Source organism: Rousettus aegyptiacus, unplaced genomic scaffold (assembly GCF_014176215.1).
Source record: "Rousettus aegyptiacus isolate mRouAeg1 unplaced genomic scaffold, mRouAeg1.p scaffold_m13_p_3, whole genome shotgun sequence".
Classification (NCBI taxonomy): Eukaryota; Metazoa; Chordata; class Mammalia; order Chiroptera; family Pteropodidae; genus Rousettus; species Rousettus aegyptiacus.
The window spans coordinates 18,761,215-18,782,802 of record NW_023416306.1 but is presented as its reverse complement, the minus strand read 5'-3'; the positions used below and the strand labels follow the sequence as shown (position 1 = coordinate 18,782,802).

General features: G+C 37.8%; 1 protein-coding gene across 4 annotated transcripts in view; it reads right to left on the bottom strand.

Moving 5' to 3' along the window:
* Positions 1-10,682: 10,682 nt before the first annotated feature.
* Positions 10,683-21,588, bottom strand: part of ECPAS (Ecm29 proteasome adaptor and scaffold) — an 87,780-nt gene continuing 76,874 nt past the window's right edge. For all 4 annotated transcript variants that reach the window (XM_016129999.2, XM_016130001.2, XM_016129997.2 and 1 more), the window contains 12 exons: positions 21,505-21,571; positions 20,850-20,941; positions 20,704-20,770; positions 20,286-20,477; positions 19,495-19,703; positions 18,640-18,683; positions 18,351-18,543; positions 16,866-17,004; positions 14,655-14,760; positions 14,359-14,447; positions 12,297-12,368; positions 10,683-10,968 (listed from right to left, as the gene is read on the bottom strand). In XM_016129999.2, the coding sequence (XP_015985485.2) occupies positions 10,829-10,968; positions 12,297-12,368; positions 14,359-14,447; positions 14,655-14,760; positions 16,866-17,004; positions 18,351-18,543; positions 18,640-18,683; positions 19,495-19,703; positions 20,286-20,477; positions 20,704-20,770; positions 20,850-20,941; positions 21,505-21,571 (1,410 nt within the window). In that variant the 3' untranslated portion in view covers positions 10,683-10,828. The remainder of the gene's footprint in view (positions 10,969-12,296; positions 12,369-14,358; positions 14,448-14,654; positions 14,761-16,865; positions 17,005-18,350; positions 18,544-18,639; positions 18,684-19,494; positions 19,704-20,285; positions 20,478-20,703; positions 20,771-20,849; positions 20,942-21,504; positions 21,572-21,588) is intronic.

Below are 21,588 nucleotides of genomic sequence, written 5' to 3'. Positions count from 1 at the left end.
TCTATGATACCTGAGCATACAGAGTTATTACTTTTCTTTCTAAGAGTTCCATTTTTGCTACATCACAGTAATTAGTTCTTATATATTTGTCAACTAATAAGTTATTTCTTAGGGATTTCTCTGCCAGATTTTATATCATATCATATTATCGTAAGAGGTTGTTTTAAAGAAACTTAAACTTCTTGTGCTACTCTTAAGACTAGCAAAGAAAACACAATTTTTTTTAAATTAAAAATCAGCCCAGTTGCCTTGGACTTTATATTTTCTATTGTTTAAAAATAGTAGCCAAAAAAAAACTGGTCCGCCCACCTAAATTCCCTGTCACCACCTTCAAATAAAAAAGTTTTATAATGTACTTCGTAAAGTTAGCTAAGTGCAAGAAAGAATGAATGCATCCATGTTAAAAATATTAAATATATAAAAATCAAGAGTGCAAATCGCTTCTTTCAAAAGTACTGTCACTTCCATAACTAAAAATGCCAAAGAACAGCAACTGAAATACTATGTAAATTTAAATCATTTGTTGTTGTGGGGAATACCTGTTGTCCCTGAACAATTTAAAGTTCAGTACACATTACAGAGATTTGAAACTTCAGATCCTTCAGGGACAATGTCCCAAAGATCCAATTATATCAAACTTTTAAAAATTGAGACAGAAAGTGAACCACAGTTCCTCCAAAATAATCTCAAAAAAACTCATAAAAACAAAGTCTTCTATTCCTCTCTGTCCATCCTAGCTAAATCAAGAAATTTTTCTTGAATGATTACAGTGTAGAATACTTAATAGTATATAGAGAAAAGATATTCTAGAATTCCAAGTTACATATTTTTTCATTTGTAAAACTACGCCCTAGTTTTCAGAGATTAAGGAAAGTTTATTCTTTAAATTATTTGTCTCAACAAGTGATTAGAAATTTTATTCAATATACACATATTGAGAGGGCCTTAAATCAATGAACCCTCAAAAGCAATGGACACACCTAGCACCCAGATATTGGTTTCTAAATGCAATTCTTAACTAAAGGAAAACATAGCTCCTTGGAGAAATGGCTAAAACCAAGGCTGGAGCAAGAAAAGGGCAGATTAGTTTGGAGTACCTTATCTCACTAGAATGTCAGGAAATATGCAAAGAATGATAGGGATATTTCAAAAGGCCATACACACCCACTTGATGAGGCTCCCATTGGCCAAATCTGGGACTGGTTATTTCGTGCATATATTCTATAAGCCACAAAATAAAAATAAGGATGCATCAGTTGGAAGGAAGGAAGGAAGGAAGGAAGGAAGGAAGGAAGGAAGGAAGGAAGGAAGGAAGGAAGGAAGGAAGGAAGAAAAAAAGGCTTTTCCTTACATCAGGATGCCAAAAAGTAAATATAGAACAATGATGTAGTTAGAAATCACCAATCAAGGTGAAAGGTTGTTGTGGTAATAGATTATCATAGGTAAAATGTTATAGTAGGTAAATGTATCATACTTGTCATAGGTAAAAGTTGGATGAGAAACAAGAGATTTACATGGTGTCAAAGTCCCTCACCATAAACTACATATTAACTTCAAAAGCAAGGTAATATTAACTTTAAGCAGGAAGATTTGCAGGATAACCACCTTAACATCACCAATAATGGCACAAACTGACTCCAAGTGCCTTCTGATATGATGCACTGAGGACACAATATCACTTCTGTGGTATTCCTATCAAAAATACATAACCTCAAATACAGTAAACTTTCTGAAGAATACAAAATCAACATTCAAAATTCTATAGCATTCCTATACTCTAATAATGAAGTGTCAGAAAAAGAAGTGGAAAAATAATTCCTTTTGCAATGGCCACAAAAATAATAAAATACCTGGGAATTTAATGAAACATGTGAAGGATCTATATAATGAAAACTATAAGACCCTATTAAAAGAAATTAAAGAAGATACAAAGAAATTGAAAGGTATTCCGTGTTCTTAAGAATCAACATAGTTAAAATGACCATGTTACCTAAAGCATTATACAGATTTAATGCAATCCCCATCAAAATCCCATTGGCAATTTTTTAAAGAAATAGAACAAAAAATCATCAGATTTGTACAGAAGCACAAAAGACACCAAATTGCCAAAGCCATCCTGAGAAAAAAGAACAAAGCTGGAGGCATCACTCTGCCCAACTTCAAATTATACTACAAAGCAACAGTAATCAAAACAACATGGTATTGGCAGCAAAACAGACACATAGACCACTGGAATAGAATCGAGAGTCCAGAAGTAAACTCATATTTATACGGGCAAATAATTTGCGACAAAAAAGCCAAAAACATAAGGTGGAGAAAGGAAAGCCTCTTCAATAAATGGTGCTAGGAAAACTGCCACACAAAAGAATGAAATCAGACTGTTGTCTATCACCACACACCAAAATTAACTCAAAATGGATTAAAGACCTAACTATAAGATCTAAAACAATAAAATGCATAGAAGAAAACACAGGAACAAAACTCAAGGACCTTTAGCCTAAAGAAGATTTTATGAATTTGACCTCAAAGGCAAGGAAAGTAAACGCTAGAATAAATGAATGGGACTACATCAAACTAAAAAGCTTCTGCTTAGCAAAAGAAATTGTCAACAAGGTAAAGAGACAACCATCCGAATGGGAAAAATATATTTATAAGCAACGTCTCCGATAAGGGCTTAATATCCAAAATATACAAAGAACTCATACAATTCAATAACAACAAAAAAATAAACAATCCAATCACAAAATGGGCAGAGGACCTGAACAGACACTTCTCCATAGAGGACATACAAATGGTCAACAAATATATGAAAAGTTGCTCAACATCACTAGCTATTAGGGAAACACAAATCAAAACCACAATGAGATACCATCTCACATCTGTTAGAATAGCTGTTACCAACGGGGCAAGTACTAATAAATGCTGGAGAGGATGTGGAGAAAAAGGAATCCTCATACACTGCTGATAGGACTGCAAATGGGTATGGCCACTATGGAAAACAGTATGGAGGTTCCTCAAAAAACTAAGATCTACCATATGATCTACCATATGATCCAGCAATCCCTCTACAGGGTATTTACTCCAAAGACTTGAAAACCCATATCCAAAAGACATTTATTTGCACACCGATGTTCATAGCAGCATTATTCACAGTGGCCAGAACATGGAAGCAACTAAAGTGTCCTACAATATATGATTGGCTAAAGAAACCGTGGTACATATATACAGTGGAATATTATTCGGCCAAAAGAAGAGATGAAATACTGCCATTTGCGACAACATGGACAGACCTCGAGAAAATCATGCTAAGCGAAATAAAACAGACTTATATGTGGGACATAAACCTAAAAGCAACAAATGAACAGGACAAACAAACAGATTCATGGACATGGACTATAGACTAGTGGTTACTGGAGGGGAGAGAGAGGAGGGTGGAGGTAGACTGGGTAAAAGGGGTCAAATATGTAGTGACAGAAAGAAATCTCACTATGGGAAGTGAGCACACAGTGTAAATATATATATGCCTTACTATTAAAATGTACAGCTGACATATACTGGATTTCATTAACCAATGTCACCATAAAAATAAATAAATTTTTTTTTAAGAATACATAATCTGAATCTAATCATGAGGGGAAACTGGACAAAATTAAATTGAGAAATATTTTTGCAAAATAACCAGCCTACACGTCTCCAAAAATGTCAAAATCAGGAGAAAAAACAAAAAGGCAAATGAAATGTTCCAGGAGATTAAAGAGGTATGACAACTAAAAGCAATGTATGACCCAGCATTGAATAAGACCAAGAAAAAATCAGCTATAAAGGACAATATTAGGACAATAGACAGAAACTGAATATCGGTTGTGGATTAGACAATAGAACCGTATCAGAGATAAATATCCTGAGCTTCATAATTGTACTGTGGTTATGTAAGAGAATGTCCTGGTTCTTAAATATGGAACTTTTTAGTATTTACGAGGAAAAATGTGTCCAACTTACCCTGAAACAGTTCATTTAAAAAATATGTATTTTTAAAGTTCACGGGGTATGGGGTGGAGGTTGGGGGTGGGTGGGTGGCAGCCCTCGTCCCCAGCTGGCACGTTCTGCGCCACGCCTGGACAACAGAGGTGAGGCATGGGGACCTGGCAGGGTCTCCTGGAGGTACCAGCCTGCAGCATTGAGAGGGAAAATCAGGAAGCCAAGTGGAGGGGTCTCAGGACCCGGATCCCCCATCTCCGTAGGTAGCCAGGCGGGCGGCATCACATTTTGCATCGCCTTCCCCACCAAGTACGCGGAGACAGAGACGTAGCTGCAGCTGGACCAGCGCGCTCCCCGCTGCGGTACCTGGGCATCCCGGAAGGCGTGCGGAGCCTGTACGCCGCCATGGCATCCGGGGCCTGTACGGAGGTCTCAGCATCCTGCTCTACTGCTCCACCTCCACGTGGCTCTCAGGTTCCTCTGCAGCAACATGCTGGACCGTACGGGTCCAGCGGGCGGGCTGCCGTGCTGCCCGGGAGCTGCCATGGCCCAAAGCCGCGGGTGTCGTATGTCCCAATAAGCCCACCAAGGTCAACTTCTTGCAGAACCAGACCTATCTCAACCCGAAGTACAGAGGCTTCTTCCACCGGGTCGGATTGTGCGGGAACAAGGCCACAGCGGACGTACCAGAGCCCCACGGCCACTGAGCTGAAACATGGATGTGGCCAGGCCATTCTCTTCTTCGTTATGCCCTCCCGGTACAACTGATGAGGACAGGACAAGCCCCACACGACCCCGAAACTGCTCTTCACATGCGAGGTGCTTGGAGCTATCGCGAGAACACAACGCCAGACACGCTCGAGCCCCGGATGCGGGCCCTGGAGGTGCGCGCAGTCATTGAACACGTGGATCTGGGGTTCAGACCATGAGGAGAGAGGGCCTCGAGGCCTTCCGCAAGGACAGCGTACCCCGCCTGGGGTGCACCGCCTGGGCCGTGTTCCCCATCTACTGTGAGGTGGCGAAGCTGCTCAGCAAAGTGGAAGGCAGCCGCCTCCAGAACAGCCCCCACAGCCCTCCTCTCACCATGGCCGTCAGGTCGTGCTAAAAGGCCCCCTTCCCCTGTCCCTCGTATTCCACGGCCTAGGGCGGTACCCTGTGGTCATCGAGTCCAGGTGTGCCATAGTTTGTCCATGTGGTTAGCCGAGGCTGCGTGTCCCTCTGGCCTATGAATTCGTGTGCACTGCCCATGCGCTCACTCATAAGTAGCGTGCTTGTATTTCATGTGACTCTGTAACCGGGTTTCTGTAGCCATGGTTGTTGGGGCCCAGCCCGGTGCCTTCCACCCTGGGCAGCAAGGGGCATTGCCCAGGCCTACCTCGGCTACCTCGGGGCCTCATTCTGGGAGTGGCATCCCTCCCGCCCAGGGATTGGGTGTCACCCGCCGCTCTCAGAACCACCCTCCCAAGGCGGAATAAACCAGATCCTGTCCGCTCCGCACCCCCCCCCCCACCCCCGCCACCCCGCCAAAAAAAAATTCACTCCAGTTGTGTGTGGAGAGCACGTGTATTTATTACCACATTCTTTTTGCAAGGAATGCAGTTCCCATCTTTCCTGTTTTATGACAGTTCACTGACTGGATCACCAGGGGTGAATGGAAGCTCCAGATAAAGGACCATCAAGAGAACTCGGTCATATGACACGAATAAGCAGACTTTTTCCTCCTTAAGAAAAGTAACAACTAGATGAATAAGAATTAACAATAGCTAATTAAGTCACAGAATGATATTTTGGGAATAATGGGCTAGAGTGGCCAAAGTACGATGAGCTGGAAATAGACCTGTGATACCCTATGGACTTGTTTGTAAAATACAGGAAACATCAGAGTCAACAACTTCACCATTTTAATATTAATCTTGTAACTTTATTTTCCTAAAAGTCATGCTCACAATAAATCTCTCCCATCACTAGGCAACAAAGCAACAAGAATTTTGCTAGAAGATTGACAATGTTAAATAGAAATAATAGGCATTGATATTAGAGAAAAGTAAAAGTTATGATAAAGATAACTAAATTATTCTATTTACTAATGAAGTTACAGGAGTTTATAAAGTCCAATCCTGGCTTCTTCAGAAGGATTTGGAACACTGGGAGAGAGAATAATGGAGAGGGTATTAGGGAGAGAGCCCAGAAACCATGAGGACGTAAAGGAACCCAGAGAAACTAACCAATGAGAAATGTCTAGTACCAAGGAAGGCTAAGGATCTACAAAAATAGTGATATCTCACATTGACTTTTAAGATGTTGGCTGCTCTTAACTATTCTCTACTCCCACTATTACTTCCTAAAATTCAACTGAAATCATATAAACTAAACAGTCTTGGAGAATAGAGTTTTCAACAATAGAAGAACAGGAGTAACTACCAGAATGGAGAAGGCATTTAAGGAAAGCTGTCCAATCATTAGCTGACCACTAAGCTAGTTGAGCAGAGATATCAGTGGTCACCTACAATAAAGAACTGAGTGAGACTTTACAGAATTAGTTCAGGAAGTCATTTAAAAAGAAAATAGCAACACCAAACTGGAATTGGAAAAGAATATGATTTCTAGTTGCCACATATTATTCGTTTTCAACAAAAAAATGAGACATACAAAGAAACGGGAAAGTATGGCCCGTAATTTAATGATAAAAGGGTCAATCCACCAGGAAGATGTGACAATTATATATATACACCTAAAAAAGAGTACCAAAATACTTGAAACAGAAACTGACAGAATCAGAGGAAGAAATAAGACAATTCAACAATAATAGTCGGAGACTTTAATACTAAACTCTCAATAATAGGTAGAACAACTAGACAGCGTTATCAACAAAGATATAGAAGGCTGAAACGACAATCTAAAACCAACTAAATACCATCTATAGAACACCCTGCCCAACAATATACACACATGTGCATTCTTAAGTAGAACACTGATTTTGTGCCACTGTACGATATGTATCATGGTGTTTGGATTCCTTCCCTCCCCAGTATGCTTTGCAAGATGCATGATGATGTATGACTGAAGTTTGTCCATTTTTGTTGCTAAAGTCTGTTTTATGATCATAAGACTTTATCCACTGTTGTGTTGTTAGACATTTGAACTGTCTCCACTTTTTGGCTATTTCAACTGTTATAAATCTGTACTTGTATTTTTTTTAGCATATGTGCACATTTCTCTTGGGTATATATTTACGAGTCAAAGTAGTGATAGAACATGTCTAAGTCACCTTTAGTAGATAGTGCTAAATGATTTCTCAATGTGTTATGAAAATTTAGCTGCTATCAGGAGTTATCAGCTTCCTATTGTTGCATAATAAGGTAACCAATACTTGGTGCCTTAAAACAATTGCCTTTTTCTTACATCCCATGATGTCTGGGTCAGGAATTCTATTGAAGGTTAATGTTTGTGAAAGGCTGTAGTATGAGATTGGCAAGAATTTTTGGAGACTTTTTTCTTCTTTTAGGCAGGAGTTAGTTCAAGCTGGGGTCAGAACAGATGGACTGATCCTCTCAGAATGAAAAGCCCTGGTGAAACAAAATGGCAGGATACATCCTGTTAGTAAATATTCTCTAGGGACTCAAAGAGAAAGTTATTTGTTATCAGAGAACTTACAGTCTAATATTGGGAGTTATGTCTAAGAACAGCTAAAAGCCCTCTGATTTTACATATTTCGTGACGGAATTATGTGAGCATGAACACAGAGGGCCCATGGAGGCTTCTCCCCAGATGACTCAGAAAAGATTTCACACATGCACTGGAATGAAGTGTGAACAAGTAGAGGTAGCTCACAATATGGAAGGCTGTCAGGCCATTTTTGGTGTTTAAAGTATAACTAGTCAATGCCTCAGAAGCTGAATTAGTTTCCTAGAGAACCAGTAAAAATTAATGCACCGCTTCAGAAGAACTGGTCATGCAGCTTTTATTTACCACTTAATATCTTCTTGGGCATGAGTAGAATTTTCCTTTCAAATAAGACTATCACATGCTTAGCTAGCTGAGTACATACTGCAGAGGATTCTAGGAAGATTTTGCATATAAAATACAAAAATCTGTTACATATACATCCATTAACAAGTCAAAATAACTCCCTGTACTTAACAAGCAGCATGAATGTATTGTGGCAGCAGCTGGTAGAAACATCCCACGATGGGCAAACAAGTGTTCACACAGTGCACGTGCTACCAGAGCACAGATCAACACAGTCACATCTGTTTTCTCTTCTTTTTCTTGTTAGTGAATACACAAATAAAAGATGGAAGGGGAAAGCGATGGGGATTTGGTGGCAGTCAGGTCAGTTTCATTGTGTAGGTAAACGGTATTATAGGCAGACACACTGGCAATTATAAATTGAACACTAACATTAAAGAAACTGCTGCTCTTTATAACCAGAAAGACAATTTTATAGTACTTTCATTGTTTTGATTTTCAATTGCCAAACCAGGTAAAGCCTTTCTACCTATCAATACATTTGTGAAGGCAGATCTAGTGTATTTATTCCGGGAATAAGAAATTCAATAATTACGACACTCTAACTCAGTTGCTTGTATGACAAGTAGCACTGAATATCCTAGAAGAAAATAAACATAAAAATTAGTTCCAATAGTTTTGGAAAATGAAGGCCAAAGAAATAAACACGCACAGGTCTTCTCCATTTGTTCAGCAGTTATCAACATTCCGCAATTACAAACTTTCAGATTTTAATTCTTTTAAATAAATATGTGCACATGTGTACACACAAGCTGCACAGGGAGACCATGACTTAGCGTTACTCGCGCAAATGACTTGGCTGGTCAAGATGAAGGCATTGAGTATATAAATTAGAAATGTGCTTAGAAAGCTAAAACAAAGTAATTCAATAGCACTAAGGTTCAAGTATCTTAGCACCTCTCTCAGCACCATGGGAAATTCCCTATATTAAATAACAAAGTTTAAAAGCACAGAATTTGATGAGGCTTTAACATTTGATATGGGCCAAGAACACAATTCTTGCCCTTACACTCTTATTTTCTGAAAATGCCTGACCTACCCTGCATTCTTCCCTAGGAAGAGTATCCCAGGTACTAAAAATGAAAGTCAGAGGGCACTTAGTGGAGCGGGAAGTACTGACCTGGAAAACACCAATTCCATAGCTTTCTGAAAAATATCCAGAGTTGATTATTACCCAAGCAAAAGCCATCTCAAGTGGAAGTCCAAGCTTTCTTAAAATTCATGATGCTACTAAAATTCAATTATATTTAGCATTAAATATAATTATATTTAGCATAAATATAATTAGCTAAATATAATTGTTTAGGTAATAAACACTTAAATTTTCAATGTGTAAACCCCTTTCCCAATCAGAAGCAACCCCAGAACGTAGCATACACAGCCAAGTTTAGGCACTACCTATGGTAGTGTTTTTTGAACTGTGAAGAGCACCCATTTACGAGTCAGGAAATAAATTTAGTTGAGTCTGAAGAGCATTTAAAATGGGAAGGTGGGGAGATGCGGGAGGGATCAAAGTATATCACACATGCATTATTAATTCACAAAACATTTATTTCAGTTAAAGATTTTCTATTCATACTCTCTCGCTCACACACACACACACACACACACACACACACACACAAACACACACACAAAATTCTGGGTCGAGATGTAAAAAGTTCTTTTTACTACAGGTCACAGTCAAGTTAGAAATACATTGGTCAACAGACCACCAAAAATAAATAATGAAGTTTCCATCCTGCTGTTAAGAGGTCAATATTGAGTATAAACTAATTTTGTGATTGGAATCCAAGTTGAGCTAGAGTTCTCAGTTTACCATAAATACTTACATTAAACTTGTCTTTTCCTCTTACCCTACATCTTTAGGCAGGGGCATGAGCAGTGTAAGGAAGAAACCCTAGCTGCAATTATTTACCTTGCATGGTATCAAGTTATTCCCAGATGGTGAATTAAAATGCTTTCCTTTCTATCCTAAAGTCACACTGTCAACATAAAAATGAGTAGAAATTTTTAAGTTGTCTTTATGCTTTTGAGACTATAAATTGTCTAAACCAAAGCGGAATGAGCAATCTTTTCCTAATCCACGTTCATCTGCCTGTAAAAGGAGGACGATCAGAATTATCACATGGACACGAAATCCTCCCTCTCAACCTATAAAGATGCCAAATAATTACTTTCTGTAAACCAATGAGCTAACCAAATGACAATGTTCAGCTTCTGAATTTCAAGAATTCAATAATGTCAGTTCAGTTCTAGCTCAAGGACTACTGTATGCACCTCATCATGGGAGTTTCTCAGGTAGGCCAGGGTTAGCACTGATTGGCAGACTGAAAAAGAAAGTTTCCTGGGCAAGTCATCGTACACCAGCGCAGGCCTCAGAAAGGAAGCTGTCATCTCACAGCCTGTTTCTCCAGATGCAAAGCAAGGGGGTTAAACTAAGTGATTTACAGAGTCCTTTCCTAAAATAACTTTATGTAATTTGATTGCAGTTCTAAGATTTTTATCCAGCTTGCTCTACAACTTTGTCTGTTCCTTTAATAACAGCTTTAATTTTCTAATAACTATTTCTATCAGTTTCACTTACAACCACCTCTCAAAATCCAGGTTCCATTAAGTTCACTCAGCCCAGATATTTACAAAATCAAGTAAAATAAAGCTAATAAGGAACAAAATTTAAGGCATTTTTTTTTTTTTATTTCAGCCAAGGAATGATGCATGCTACAGATTAATCTTTACTTTTCCCCACTTGGTTTTTCAAAGAAATCCACCATTTCAACCGCAATAAACATGGCACTTGTTTGTTTCTTCCCCTTCTAATTTATTCCAGATTTTCAAGTGTTTTCTTCAGTAATGATGCTTTCTCCTGTAGCTCTGGTCTGCTGTCTGTCTCCATAGTTGCTAAAGACTCAATCAGAAGCACTCTGCATTCAGATGTCAAACTTTCCCACTGTTTAGATTCTGAATGGAAATGAAAAAAAGAAAGATTACTCATAGAACAAGCAAGCAAAAAAACAAACCTCTCTTTATTTTTCCTCCATGTATCCTATCCCCAGAATAAATGCAAAGCCACCACTTAATAACAATTTAGTATATCATGATTCCAGGTTCAACAGTTGTCTCAAAACCTAATTATGACCATAACCTGACAGCGTATCAGGGAATCTCATCCTGTCCCTGGTATTGGTGGGTCAAAGACAATCTAGGGATGCTGAAGCAAAGTGGGAAGAAGGAAGTATCAAGCCAAGACACACAGCAAAAAAAAAAAAAAAAAAAAAAAAAAAAAAAAAAAAAAAACCACTTTGGCAACAAAAAGTCTTTCTTACATGATATGCTCAATAAGAAATTTTAAATAAATTTCATAATTGCAAAGTCAGTTTGAACAGATGACACTTTATTACCCTTTATTTATATAAAGCATCAGAGAAACTCAGAAAGTAAAGATCCTAAATTTTAATTACAAGGTTGTGCCACTTTCTAGTGATGTAGTTTCAAGCAAGTTATTTCACTGTTTACACTTATTTTCCTCATCTAGAATGCATTCACACATGCCTAGCAAACTGAAAATTCAGTGATACAACTAAGTGACTAGCTCTTTTACTTCAACAAGGAAAAAAGGCATTATGAGATGTGTAGTGTTACTGAGTCTAAAAAGCCTGTTTTTAGGAGCCCAAAGAGGGGTATTTTCATTGCTAAGCAAAAAATAGAGAAGTGGATACTGCAAACACACAGGCTTTAGAGAATACTACTCTATCTTCCTCATTCTTAATCTATGGGGTTAAAATAATTTTTTTAAAAAAAGATCAGTAACAGATACACCACTGGAGAAAATGCTAGCAGTTTCCTTTTACAACTGCGACAATACACTATCAGAAGAAATTTGCTTCTTGATAAGGTTTAAAAAAAAAATGAGAAAAAAACAGAATTAAGAAAATTGCTATCAAATTTTCCAGTATGTCATTCTGTTTATTTATATGTGTACAATAAGCCAACGTCAACCACATGCTATAATTAACCAAAATTAAATGAGGATTAATGATGGAAATACAAACTATTATTCTGAGATAACTATAGCTTCATAATACATTAAAAGTATATAAAAGAGTACCAAATTTAAACACTTCATGAAATTTAAATGTTTTAGCTTTGTATATTTCACTTGAACATACATATATATTACTCTGTATTTTAGAGTACATGCTTATTAAAAAGAGAGTAAAAAATTTCTAAACTATGCCATAAAGTATCCTGGCTTTCTGGACCTCCAATCGAAACTATTAAGAACTCACCTTCAAGTTTTTTAAGCAGTAATTCTATCACAGATAAAGCTTCTGTTCTCACAGAGGAGTAGGTCTTATTTTCTAAGAAGAAAATCACACAGTGCACATTATTTGTTTTATACGCTTTTTAAGTAAAACCTCCAAGATTAAGTTAGATGTTCAGAAATTGTTAAGTTCAGGGAAAGATACAGGGTAAGTTTCCCTTTGTATATTATCTATCATTAAATACTTGAAATGTGCTATGTGTCCACATCCCTTATTTAAAAAAATTAAATGTCATCCAAATATGTCAATCACCATCACAAATGGCAATATTTAAAGAACTCCTTCAAGAAGTGGGAAATCAAGACACTCTCTCAAACACAATCATCTTCACATGATACCTAAGAAAGGTCTTTAGGCTGCATAACCTTCTCATTTCAAAAAAGAACATTATACAACCCAGGATTAAGGTCAAATCAGGAACACCTGGCTGAGACTAGTTTCTTAGCTGCCAGTTTTTTGTTCTGTTTTAATTTATATTTAGCTGCCAGTTCTTTATCCAAAAGCATGCTACCTCCAAGGATTGCAACTGAAATATGCTTCCTTGGCGTCTAGATACAGCATTTAGTTCATGGTGAAAGTGTCTACTGAAAAAATTTACATACAACTAAACCCAAAGTAAAGAAAGCACAAGATAAGCTTATAATAGCCTGTTATGCTACAAAGTACAAAACTGCTTTAAAAAAAAAAAAAAAAAAAAAAAGAATGATGGTGACCTATCAACAAGCCAGCTTAAAGGGGCTTCCAGTGGCCCAATCTGAGACAGTTTGAGCAAGAAATTAAGTAATGAAAATAATTAATTATAAACCAATTGAGGAAAAATGAATCCATGAATCAACATCAACAGATACATAAAGAGATAGGGAGAAGGAGGGATCTTGCTTACAAGATGATGCCAACTGTCAAATGCTAAATGAGGAGAAGCGCTGGAACTGGAAAATCATCTTAGTAAAATCAGTGCAGGGAAAGCCATCAATGTATGTTAGGTCTAGAAGACATTCTGAAAAGGAGCGGTTTATCTCCATGATCTTAAAAGTGCCTTCTCCCAAATTCCTTATCAGACAGTTTTGAAGAAGTTATTTGAATGTTCTTAAAGTATGTTCCCACAGGCTGCTTATTGGACACAAGGGGAAAAAAATACTAACTATAGAGTAGAGAAAAGTGAATAGTGCCTTGACCAGGTAATTAAAACCAACATCGCCACTGAGGGCAGATGGCAGCTGTGTGCCTCTTGATGTGAGGCACATCGCTTACAGAGTATCCAACTGGGAAATAACCTGGATCTGATCATGAGGAAACATTGGAGAAACACTAAAGACGGGGCAAGAGAGACTTTCCTTCAAAACTGTCAATGTCACATAAGACAAAAAAGGCTGAGGAAGCATTCCGGATTAAAGGAGACTAAAAAGATATGACAACTAATTCAATAAATGATCCTGGGCCAGATTCCTTAATGGAAAGGAGGGAAAAGATTCTATAAAGAACACTGAGTCAACTGAAAACACAGAATATAAATGATAAAAATCTGATTAAAAGTATTGCATCAGTGTCATACTACCTGAATCTAGTAAAAGTACTGCGCTAATGTAAAAGAATACACACAGAAGAACTTAGGAGCAAAGGGATGTGACGTAAAGCACTGTACTTTCAAATGGCTCAGAAAAATTAAGTAAACAGAAGTGCGAATGATAAAGTACATGAAGCGAAATGTTAACAGATTTTGGGTAAAGGATACACAAATATTATATGTACTATTATTATAATTTTTCTGTAAATTTAAAATTATTTCCAAATAAATATTTTTTAAAAATACATATCACGAAGCTTTTTCTAATCTAGGTTTTAAAATCCTCAATTATAGTTATAGATTAATATATTCCAGTTTGGAGATACATACTGAGTATATTAAATAGAATAGCTCAGTAGTTCCATAAGTTTATTCCATAGCACAAGGTCCGAAATATCTGAATCTTAGCTCCTTGAGTTTTAACATTAGTATTCTGTATCAGTGTCAGTTTACCACACTCACCTAAAGAATATGTGATTGATTTACATGTTTCAAGGAGAATTTCAGCCAAAGCCTCAGGATCTGCATGTTCTTCTTCCAAAAGCATTAATCTGTAAAAATCAGAAAGCAAGATACAAATGCTAGTTTTAAGAAACATATCGAAACCTTTCTATCACAAATAATTTCTATCTCCATGTTTCACTTTATGATGTCACTGTAGCTTTTAGTTATAAAATTAAAAGAACCCCATTGATTATAAATAACATGCTAAGGGGGAAAAAGGCAAAAATAAATGACTGAACTATGAAGCAAATTACCCCTGAAAAAAGGCATTCATTGACTGTAGGACTCCTAGCTGCACTTTCCAGGTGCTGAGTTTTAGCCGTTCACACATCAATTTGCATAGCTCCTGACGATAACAACCTGGAAAACAGGACAGAATGGGACAGAGCAGGACAAAGAGTGTGAAGGAGAAAAAACATGAGTGAGGGACAGACAGAGGTACAAAGACAGGAATAGAGAGGGATACAGGGAGGGACAGAGAAAGAGCAAAAGACAGAGACAGAGGGACAGATGGGGGGGGGGGAGAGAGGAGAGAGAGAGAGAGAGAAAGAGAGAGAGAGAGAGAGAGAGAGAGAAACAGAGAGAGAGAGGGAGAGAGAGAGAGATGGGGGGGGGTGGGATAAAACAGATGCCTTTAATTAAAGTCATGAAATTTCAAAAACAAAAACTTCAGCATGACTTTGTGTTCAATTCCAAAAGTTCCCTGATCAGAACTCCCCCACCAAGGTCCTATATAACTGTTCATAAATGTCCATTTTTAAGGCAAAATCCTTCTCCAAGGAAGGGACACAGACTCTTAAGCACACTGCCCTTTCCCCTGTAAAACATCCTGAATGATGGCCCAAGGCAAAACTCTGGAGGCCAGGATGCCTCAGGACACTCAGATGCTTCTGAAAACTGTGGGCTTACCTACCAACAACTTAGCTTGATCCCAAACCTGTTATCCCAACTGCACTTGTAATTATAGTTATGTTAATTAATGTTATATTAACTGTAAAACAGGAATATAAAACACAACAAAGTAGTTATTATTTAAATGTTGTAAAATTTAGCTCAGTTCACAAATAAAAGACAGAAGGAGGTAAAAAACTACAAGAATTTCATGACTGAATTGATTCATGAGATGATAACTTCTTTCTCCACTATAAAGCAACAAGAAACAGAAATTGTAGATGATACATTATGAGTTAGATGTATATGGGAAGCCAGTGTGGATTAAATTTTCAAAGGCCTTCCTCTTCCCCTCAATAACAGGCAAATGAATGTTCATTTCTATGCCTTATACTAAAATAAATTGCTTTGTGTATTTATCATCTTTTTCTGTAATTCCCTTCTTTAACTTTTTCTACCTCTCAGGCAAAAGATAGTAGTCTTAATGATGTCAAATAAGAAGACTTCCACTGCAGTCTATAACATAATACCAGGACACAGGACCACTTACAAATCTGTATCTTTTGGAAAAAATCTTCCTATACATAGCAAATACACTTTCTAAAGTTCACACGAACGACGGTAAGGCTCAAAGACAATCTTAAGTCTGATTTTAGACATATTCAATCACAAATAATCAATATGCCTTTTAAAACATTCAAGCATGTTAAGATATTGGGTGGGACATAGTGCAGAAACTAACACAAGAAAAACTCCAGAGAGCATGGCCCCAAGTTTAAGGCCGTGTTCAAAGGACTCCAAAATAACTGCACCTAATCCAACAATAAAAGTCTACGGTTTGTTTATTTACTTATTAATCCTTTGGAAATACACATCCAATTTTGAAAATCTCTCAAAAAAGGTATGAATTCCTCAGTAAAATAAGAAATTTCACTTGCGTATTGAAGATTTGGCAACAAGTCTATAATTTTGAGATGAAGAGATTCCACTAATGAATTCTGTGAATTCTTTAGAATAGAACATCATAAGGAAGAGTAATCGAATTTTTTTTTTGCAGTCAAATTATTTATATAAAATAAATCACAACTGTTAAGGGCTGAATTGTGTCCCTCATATTCACATATTGAAGTCCTAACCCTGAGAACCTTAAAGCTGTGACCTGATTGAGAGACAGGGTCTTTACAGAGGCCCTGTAATAGGATCTAATGTGACTCGTGTCCTTATAAGAAGAGAATAGGACACACGGACACAGATGGCCATTTACAAGCCAAGGAGAGAGGTCTCAGGAGAAACCAACACTGTCAACACTTTGACCTCAGATAGAATTGTGAGAAAGTGAATTTCTGTTGTTTAAGCCACACAGTCTGTGGTAATTTATTATAGCAGCCCTAGCAAACTAATACAGTAGTCAATGAGATTATTTGCTGATGTAGGGGTAAGATTTATGTTGGATAGTCCTCACTATTAATCAGGCTGTGCAAGAAACAACTCTAATTTGTCACATGGAACATTTTTGCTCTTGTTAAGTAAACTCTACTCACAACATTTCTTCAAATGTAGGCTCTGGTACTTACGCTGAGTCTCCACATTTCGGGGCCAAGCTTTGCCTAGGCTCTGAAAGGCTCCTAGGAGAGATTCAAGCTGGAGCTCCTTTTCCTTCTCATTCTCATCTTCATTTTTGGTTGTCCGAACCCCAACATTTTCCGGTGAGTTCTAGGACATGTCAAAAAAAAAGGAAAGCAAAATTTAATTTTTTTCAAAGTTACAGGTATATTATTAAAACAATCAGGGTAGCAGAGTAGATATTAACCAAGAATTAAGAGCTAAATTCTCTAGCATGAGTTTTCCTATTTCTAAAAAGAATTTGTAATAGGAATACTGCATCTCTCTAATAAATTTGGGAAACCCTTTAAGGGAATCTGTATGCAATGGTGAAATACATACTGCGTATGTAGTATTTTGAACACAACATAAAGACTTGCATTAGAATCATGGAGTTAAAGATGAAAGAACTTGGTAATAATGACTTAAATCCAAACTCTTTTGTAATAAGATAGGGAAACAGGCTGAGAAGGGACTCGTCCAGCTAGCTGGTGATATCATCAATTTAAAATACAAGTTTCCAGAATCCACACTCTCTCATTATGTATGTAACAAATTATTTGAACAGCCTTTTTACTCAAAGAAAACAACTACAAATTAGCAGCAACACACAAAATAAGAATGCTATTTAAACTATTTTGTTTCACAAAAAGTAAGTAAACCATACCCTTCTTTCTTTAAACAAGTGCCCAATCTTTAAAAACAAGTACTTTTGTTTTCCAAATGAAACCAAAGTCTTTTTCCGATCAAACTGCCCCAATGTATGGCAGCGGCGATTAACAATGACACACTGAGCTCCCTGTCTTCACTCTACGATGACTGGGTGACTTCTGCACATGCTTATGAGGCAAAGCTTATTGTAACAATGACGGAGACTGTCCATTCACTCCAACATCCACTCACAGGAACGCATCGTTCCCACAGCCCTGAGATTCCTGGATTGCAGGTCAAAACCTCTGAAATAAATACAGCTTTCTGCTTTAAAATTAAATCCACTCTCCCCCTTTCCTATAGCGGACTGAGGGACACCTAGAACGAGTCTGTAGCCAGTTGTGGCTATCTGGCTAAGAACTGGCCAATGGAACAGAAGGGAAAGTGCCTTGTAGCAGTTTCCAGAAACTATCCTTAAGAAAGATCTAACAGGCCTACTTTAATTCTTCATCCTTTCTTCATCTCTTCCGTCATCACCTGCCTGAAATGCATACCCTGTGCACCATGAGGACAAAGACCACACCCTAGGGATGGCAGAGCTGGGAGCTATAGAGTCAGAATCCCTAAACTATTATGTGAGACACAAACGTCTATTTGTTTGAGGCCACGATATTTTGGAATTGTCTGCTATTTGCGGCTACACTGATGCTAATAAAATGTGCAAATAAGATACAGAAAAATCTTTTTTTTTTTCTTTTTAATTTTTAAAGTACAACCAGACCTGAGAGGATACAGGTGGTCATTACCTTCTTGATGAGAGGTATAACAATGTCAGAAAACTCCTGGAATCTGTCTTCTTTGGTAGCCTTCAAGACATCGGCTGCACAGCTAATTGCTACAATCTTGTATTTGAGATTTTCTTTGCAACACTCCTTCAGAACAGCTTGGAGAATTTCATTTGTGCTGGGCTGATTGGGCACAGGCTTTTCCAGCTCTGTGCTATAGGATCCAAACAAAAGTATCAGAACAGTTAATAAAGGCGAGAGCTTTCAGGTTCAGTTTAAGAAATGACATCATTATTGAAAGAACATTTACCTGCAAGCTGTCACCACGCAGGCAATGGCTTTCAACAGTTCTTCCTAAAGGGTTGAAAACAAGAGAATACTATTAAACACAAGTGTCATTTACATTCTCTGTACTATGACTACAATTACCTCAAGAATATTTAATAACTATGACAACAAAAATTAACTAGAGTCATCTTGTCAATATACTTTACTGTTTAATAAGCACATCCATAGAAGCAGGATAACTGCCTTTATCTCTACTTCGTAAAGCCTAGAAAACTGAGCTGCCCAAGGTCACACAGGCGAAGTGTCAACCATGGAATTAGAACTACGTCTGGCTCCTAGCCCAGTACTTCTTCTACACTACTGCCCCAGCTGCTATTGACTTTCACAGCATCAAGCAGACTGTTATACGCTGCCTGTCTCATTTTCCTCACTGACTAGGCACTGTAACTATCCAACTGCCCTTGTGAAAAATGACTGTTATTCATTCGCAGGCCCCAAAGACCAGCATCCTCAACCAGGTTTAGACAACTGCTCAATTTCACATACACTTGATCCTGTTCCCTTCATGAGGTTAACAGATACAAAACAGTCACCAAAATGGTTTAAGACTTATCTTGGAAAGCTGAACATGATAAATAAGAATCAATTTCCAGCATTCCTATGCAGTATTCAAGGACACGTGGATTGCACTTTGATGAAATACCACGCTTAACCAAAGTTTACTCAAAGCTTCCCACTGGCTAGAAAATATGGTTCACAAAAAGAATCCATCTGATGTCCCACGAAACCAGATTCTAAGGTTTGCAGGAAATGAAAGATGAAGTCATAATTCTTTAAGGATACCTTAAATTTAACAGGGTATGAATGGTCGCTTTACCTTTCCTGCCCATGTTCTTCCAGCTAGGCCTTGCAGCAATGCGGTCAGTATCATTCCCAGATATGGAGGTACTAGGGAGCTGGTCTGTTTTGCAATTGATGCCATGGCAATTGCACCCTGGGCTTTCATTTTCCAGGACTGAGACTGTAAAGCCTTCTGGGTAATGGTAATCAACTCCTGCAGGTATAACCGAATGCCACCAAAGGAACCTAGGTTATGAAAAGCAAAGGTAAAGCAATTTATAAGCGACCCCCCTAAAACAATTTTAACTGATTTTTCTTTTCTAAATCTGAAAAAAAATGTTAGTGACCATCAGTCTAAAGAAGGGATTCTCAATGGTCACATTTCGCCACTCTCTGAAGGGGAGAGAAAATGGGTGGTGGTGTGACGCATCGCTACAACGGCAGGACTTTATGAACTTGGATACGTCCATAGGAGGGTATCGTGCAAATAGTCGTCATCCATTAATATGTGTCGGGGTGAAAAACAGCTGAGAAGCACTACTCTAAAATAAAATAATACTCTAAGGCAGCATCGAATCACTATTCGCTCTCACTAAAATAAGTGAAGCTCTCCTCTGCTTGGGCAGAGTTTCTACTCTCTCACGCGGGCAGTAATGGAGGACAAAAGAGAAGAGCTCTGCGTGCCAACCCCGAGGACTCGGCGAATGGAATGCATGTTACTGAGTTCCTGGGAAAGTAGCTATAGGAGTTTATGAATAGAAAATATGAGTAAAAACTCAAGCTGTAGTTCTTAAGAAACAGGTTTAATCAGAGATGCTGTTTACTAACCAGGTACATTCTCTTGCCACACTTCAGTCCATAAGTTACATTCTTCTTTTTCTGATTTCTCCTCATCGGCAATTTCATGCATGCCTAGAAATGCCAAAGGCAGAACTTCTTTGGCATGGTTCTTCAATACATCAGGGCTGTATCGTCCAATAGCATGAACAGTCAGAGCACAAGAGGTCTTGTAGATGGGTTCTGAGAGAAGCAGGTAAAACCACAATCTTTATGATACTGTTTTTAAGGGTAACAGATCTAAACAGACTACTGTTTGACTTGCACCACAGCAAAACAAATCAATAAAATCAATTAGAAATGTTCCCAGCAAAGCACATAAAATCACAGAGGGTAAGATCTAATTTGTATTGTTTTATTAGGCTGTTAACATCTAAAATTTAAAATGATATAATGATAAGAAAGGTACCTTCTTTCTCCATATACCAGCCATTGAGCTTCTGCAAGAGTTTCTCAGTGCTGCTATCTCGTGAGGTCTGAAAAAGAAACAATCCTAGTCATTTCTTTATAATTATCAAAGTATAATTACTTAAGTAAGCAAGAAATTCAACTCACCCGAACTAAATGGCCCATGGCAAATGCACAGGATTTCTGAATTACACTGTTCCGATCTGTCAGGCCACTAAGCAAAGCGCTCATAAGTTTACCTACCATAAGTAAAAGAGAAAAATCTCATACTTAGGTGACCAAATGTTTTGCTCAGTTCTCAGAATCAAAACAAACTTAACCCTGTAATTAATATCTGACTTATTCCATGGTAGTTGAGAACTCCTATATGTTACATTTGTACTATCCATTTGCTTCCTTTTGCCTGCTATAAAATTAAAAATTAATCTGTGCCTAGAATATTGTGGGAAAAGTTGCAAAAATGAGAGCTAGGTGCATGAAGTTCATAAGGCCCATTTAGGAGCCAATCTAAAAAGAGAAAAATGCTGATGTAAAATAGCTATAAATGGTAAACAAATCCTACAGGATGACACTCTCACTTCTTTATACCACTAGGAAATAATCAAACACTTATAAAACTAAAAACTTGCTAAGCCTGATCATCCTCTACGTCTTTCAAAAAAGAGATAAAGGTAAAGGGGAAAGATCAGGGAGAAAAAGTACACAGTATCACAAGCATATCTGAATCATAATTATTTTTCCTTTTAAAACTGTGTCATGTAAGATGACAAAAATATCACCACATATGGTTAGACAAACTCACCTGAGTAAGGTGTTAAGTCCTGGGGACACTGAGTAGTTAATGACACAATGACACTGGCACAGCCTCCCTACAGGGTTACAAAAG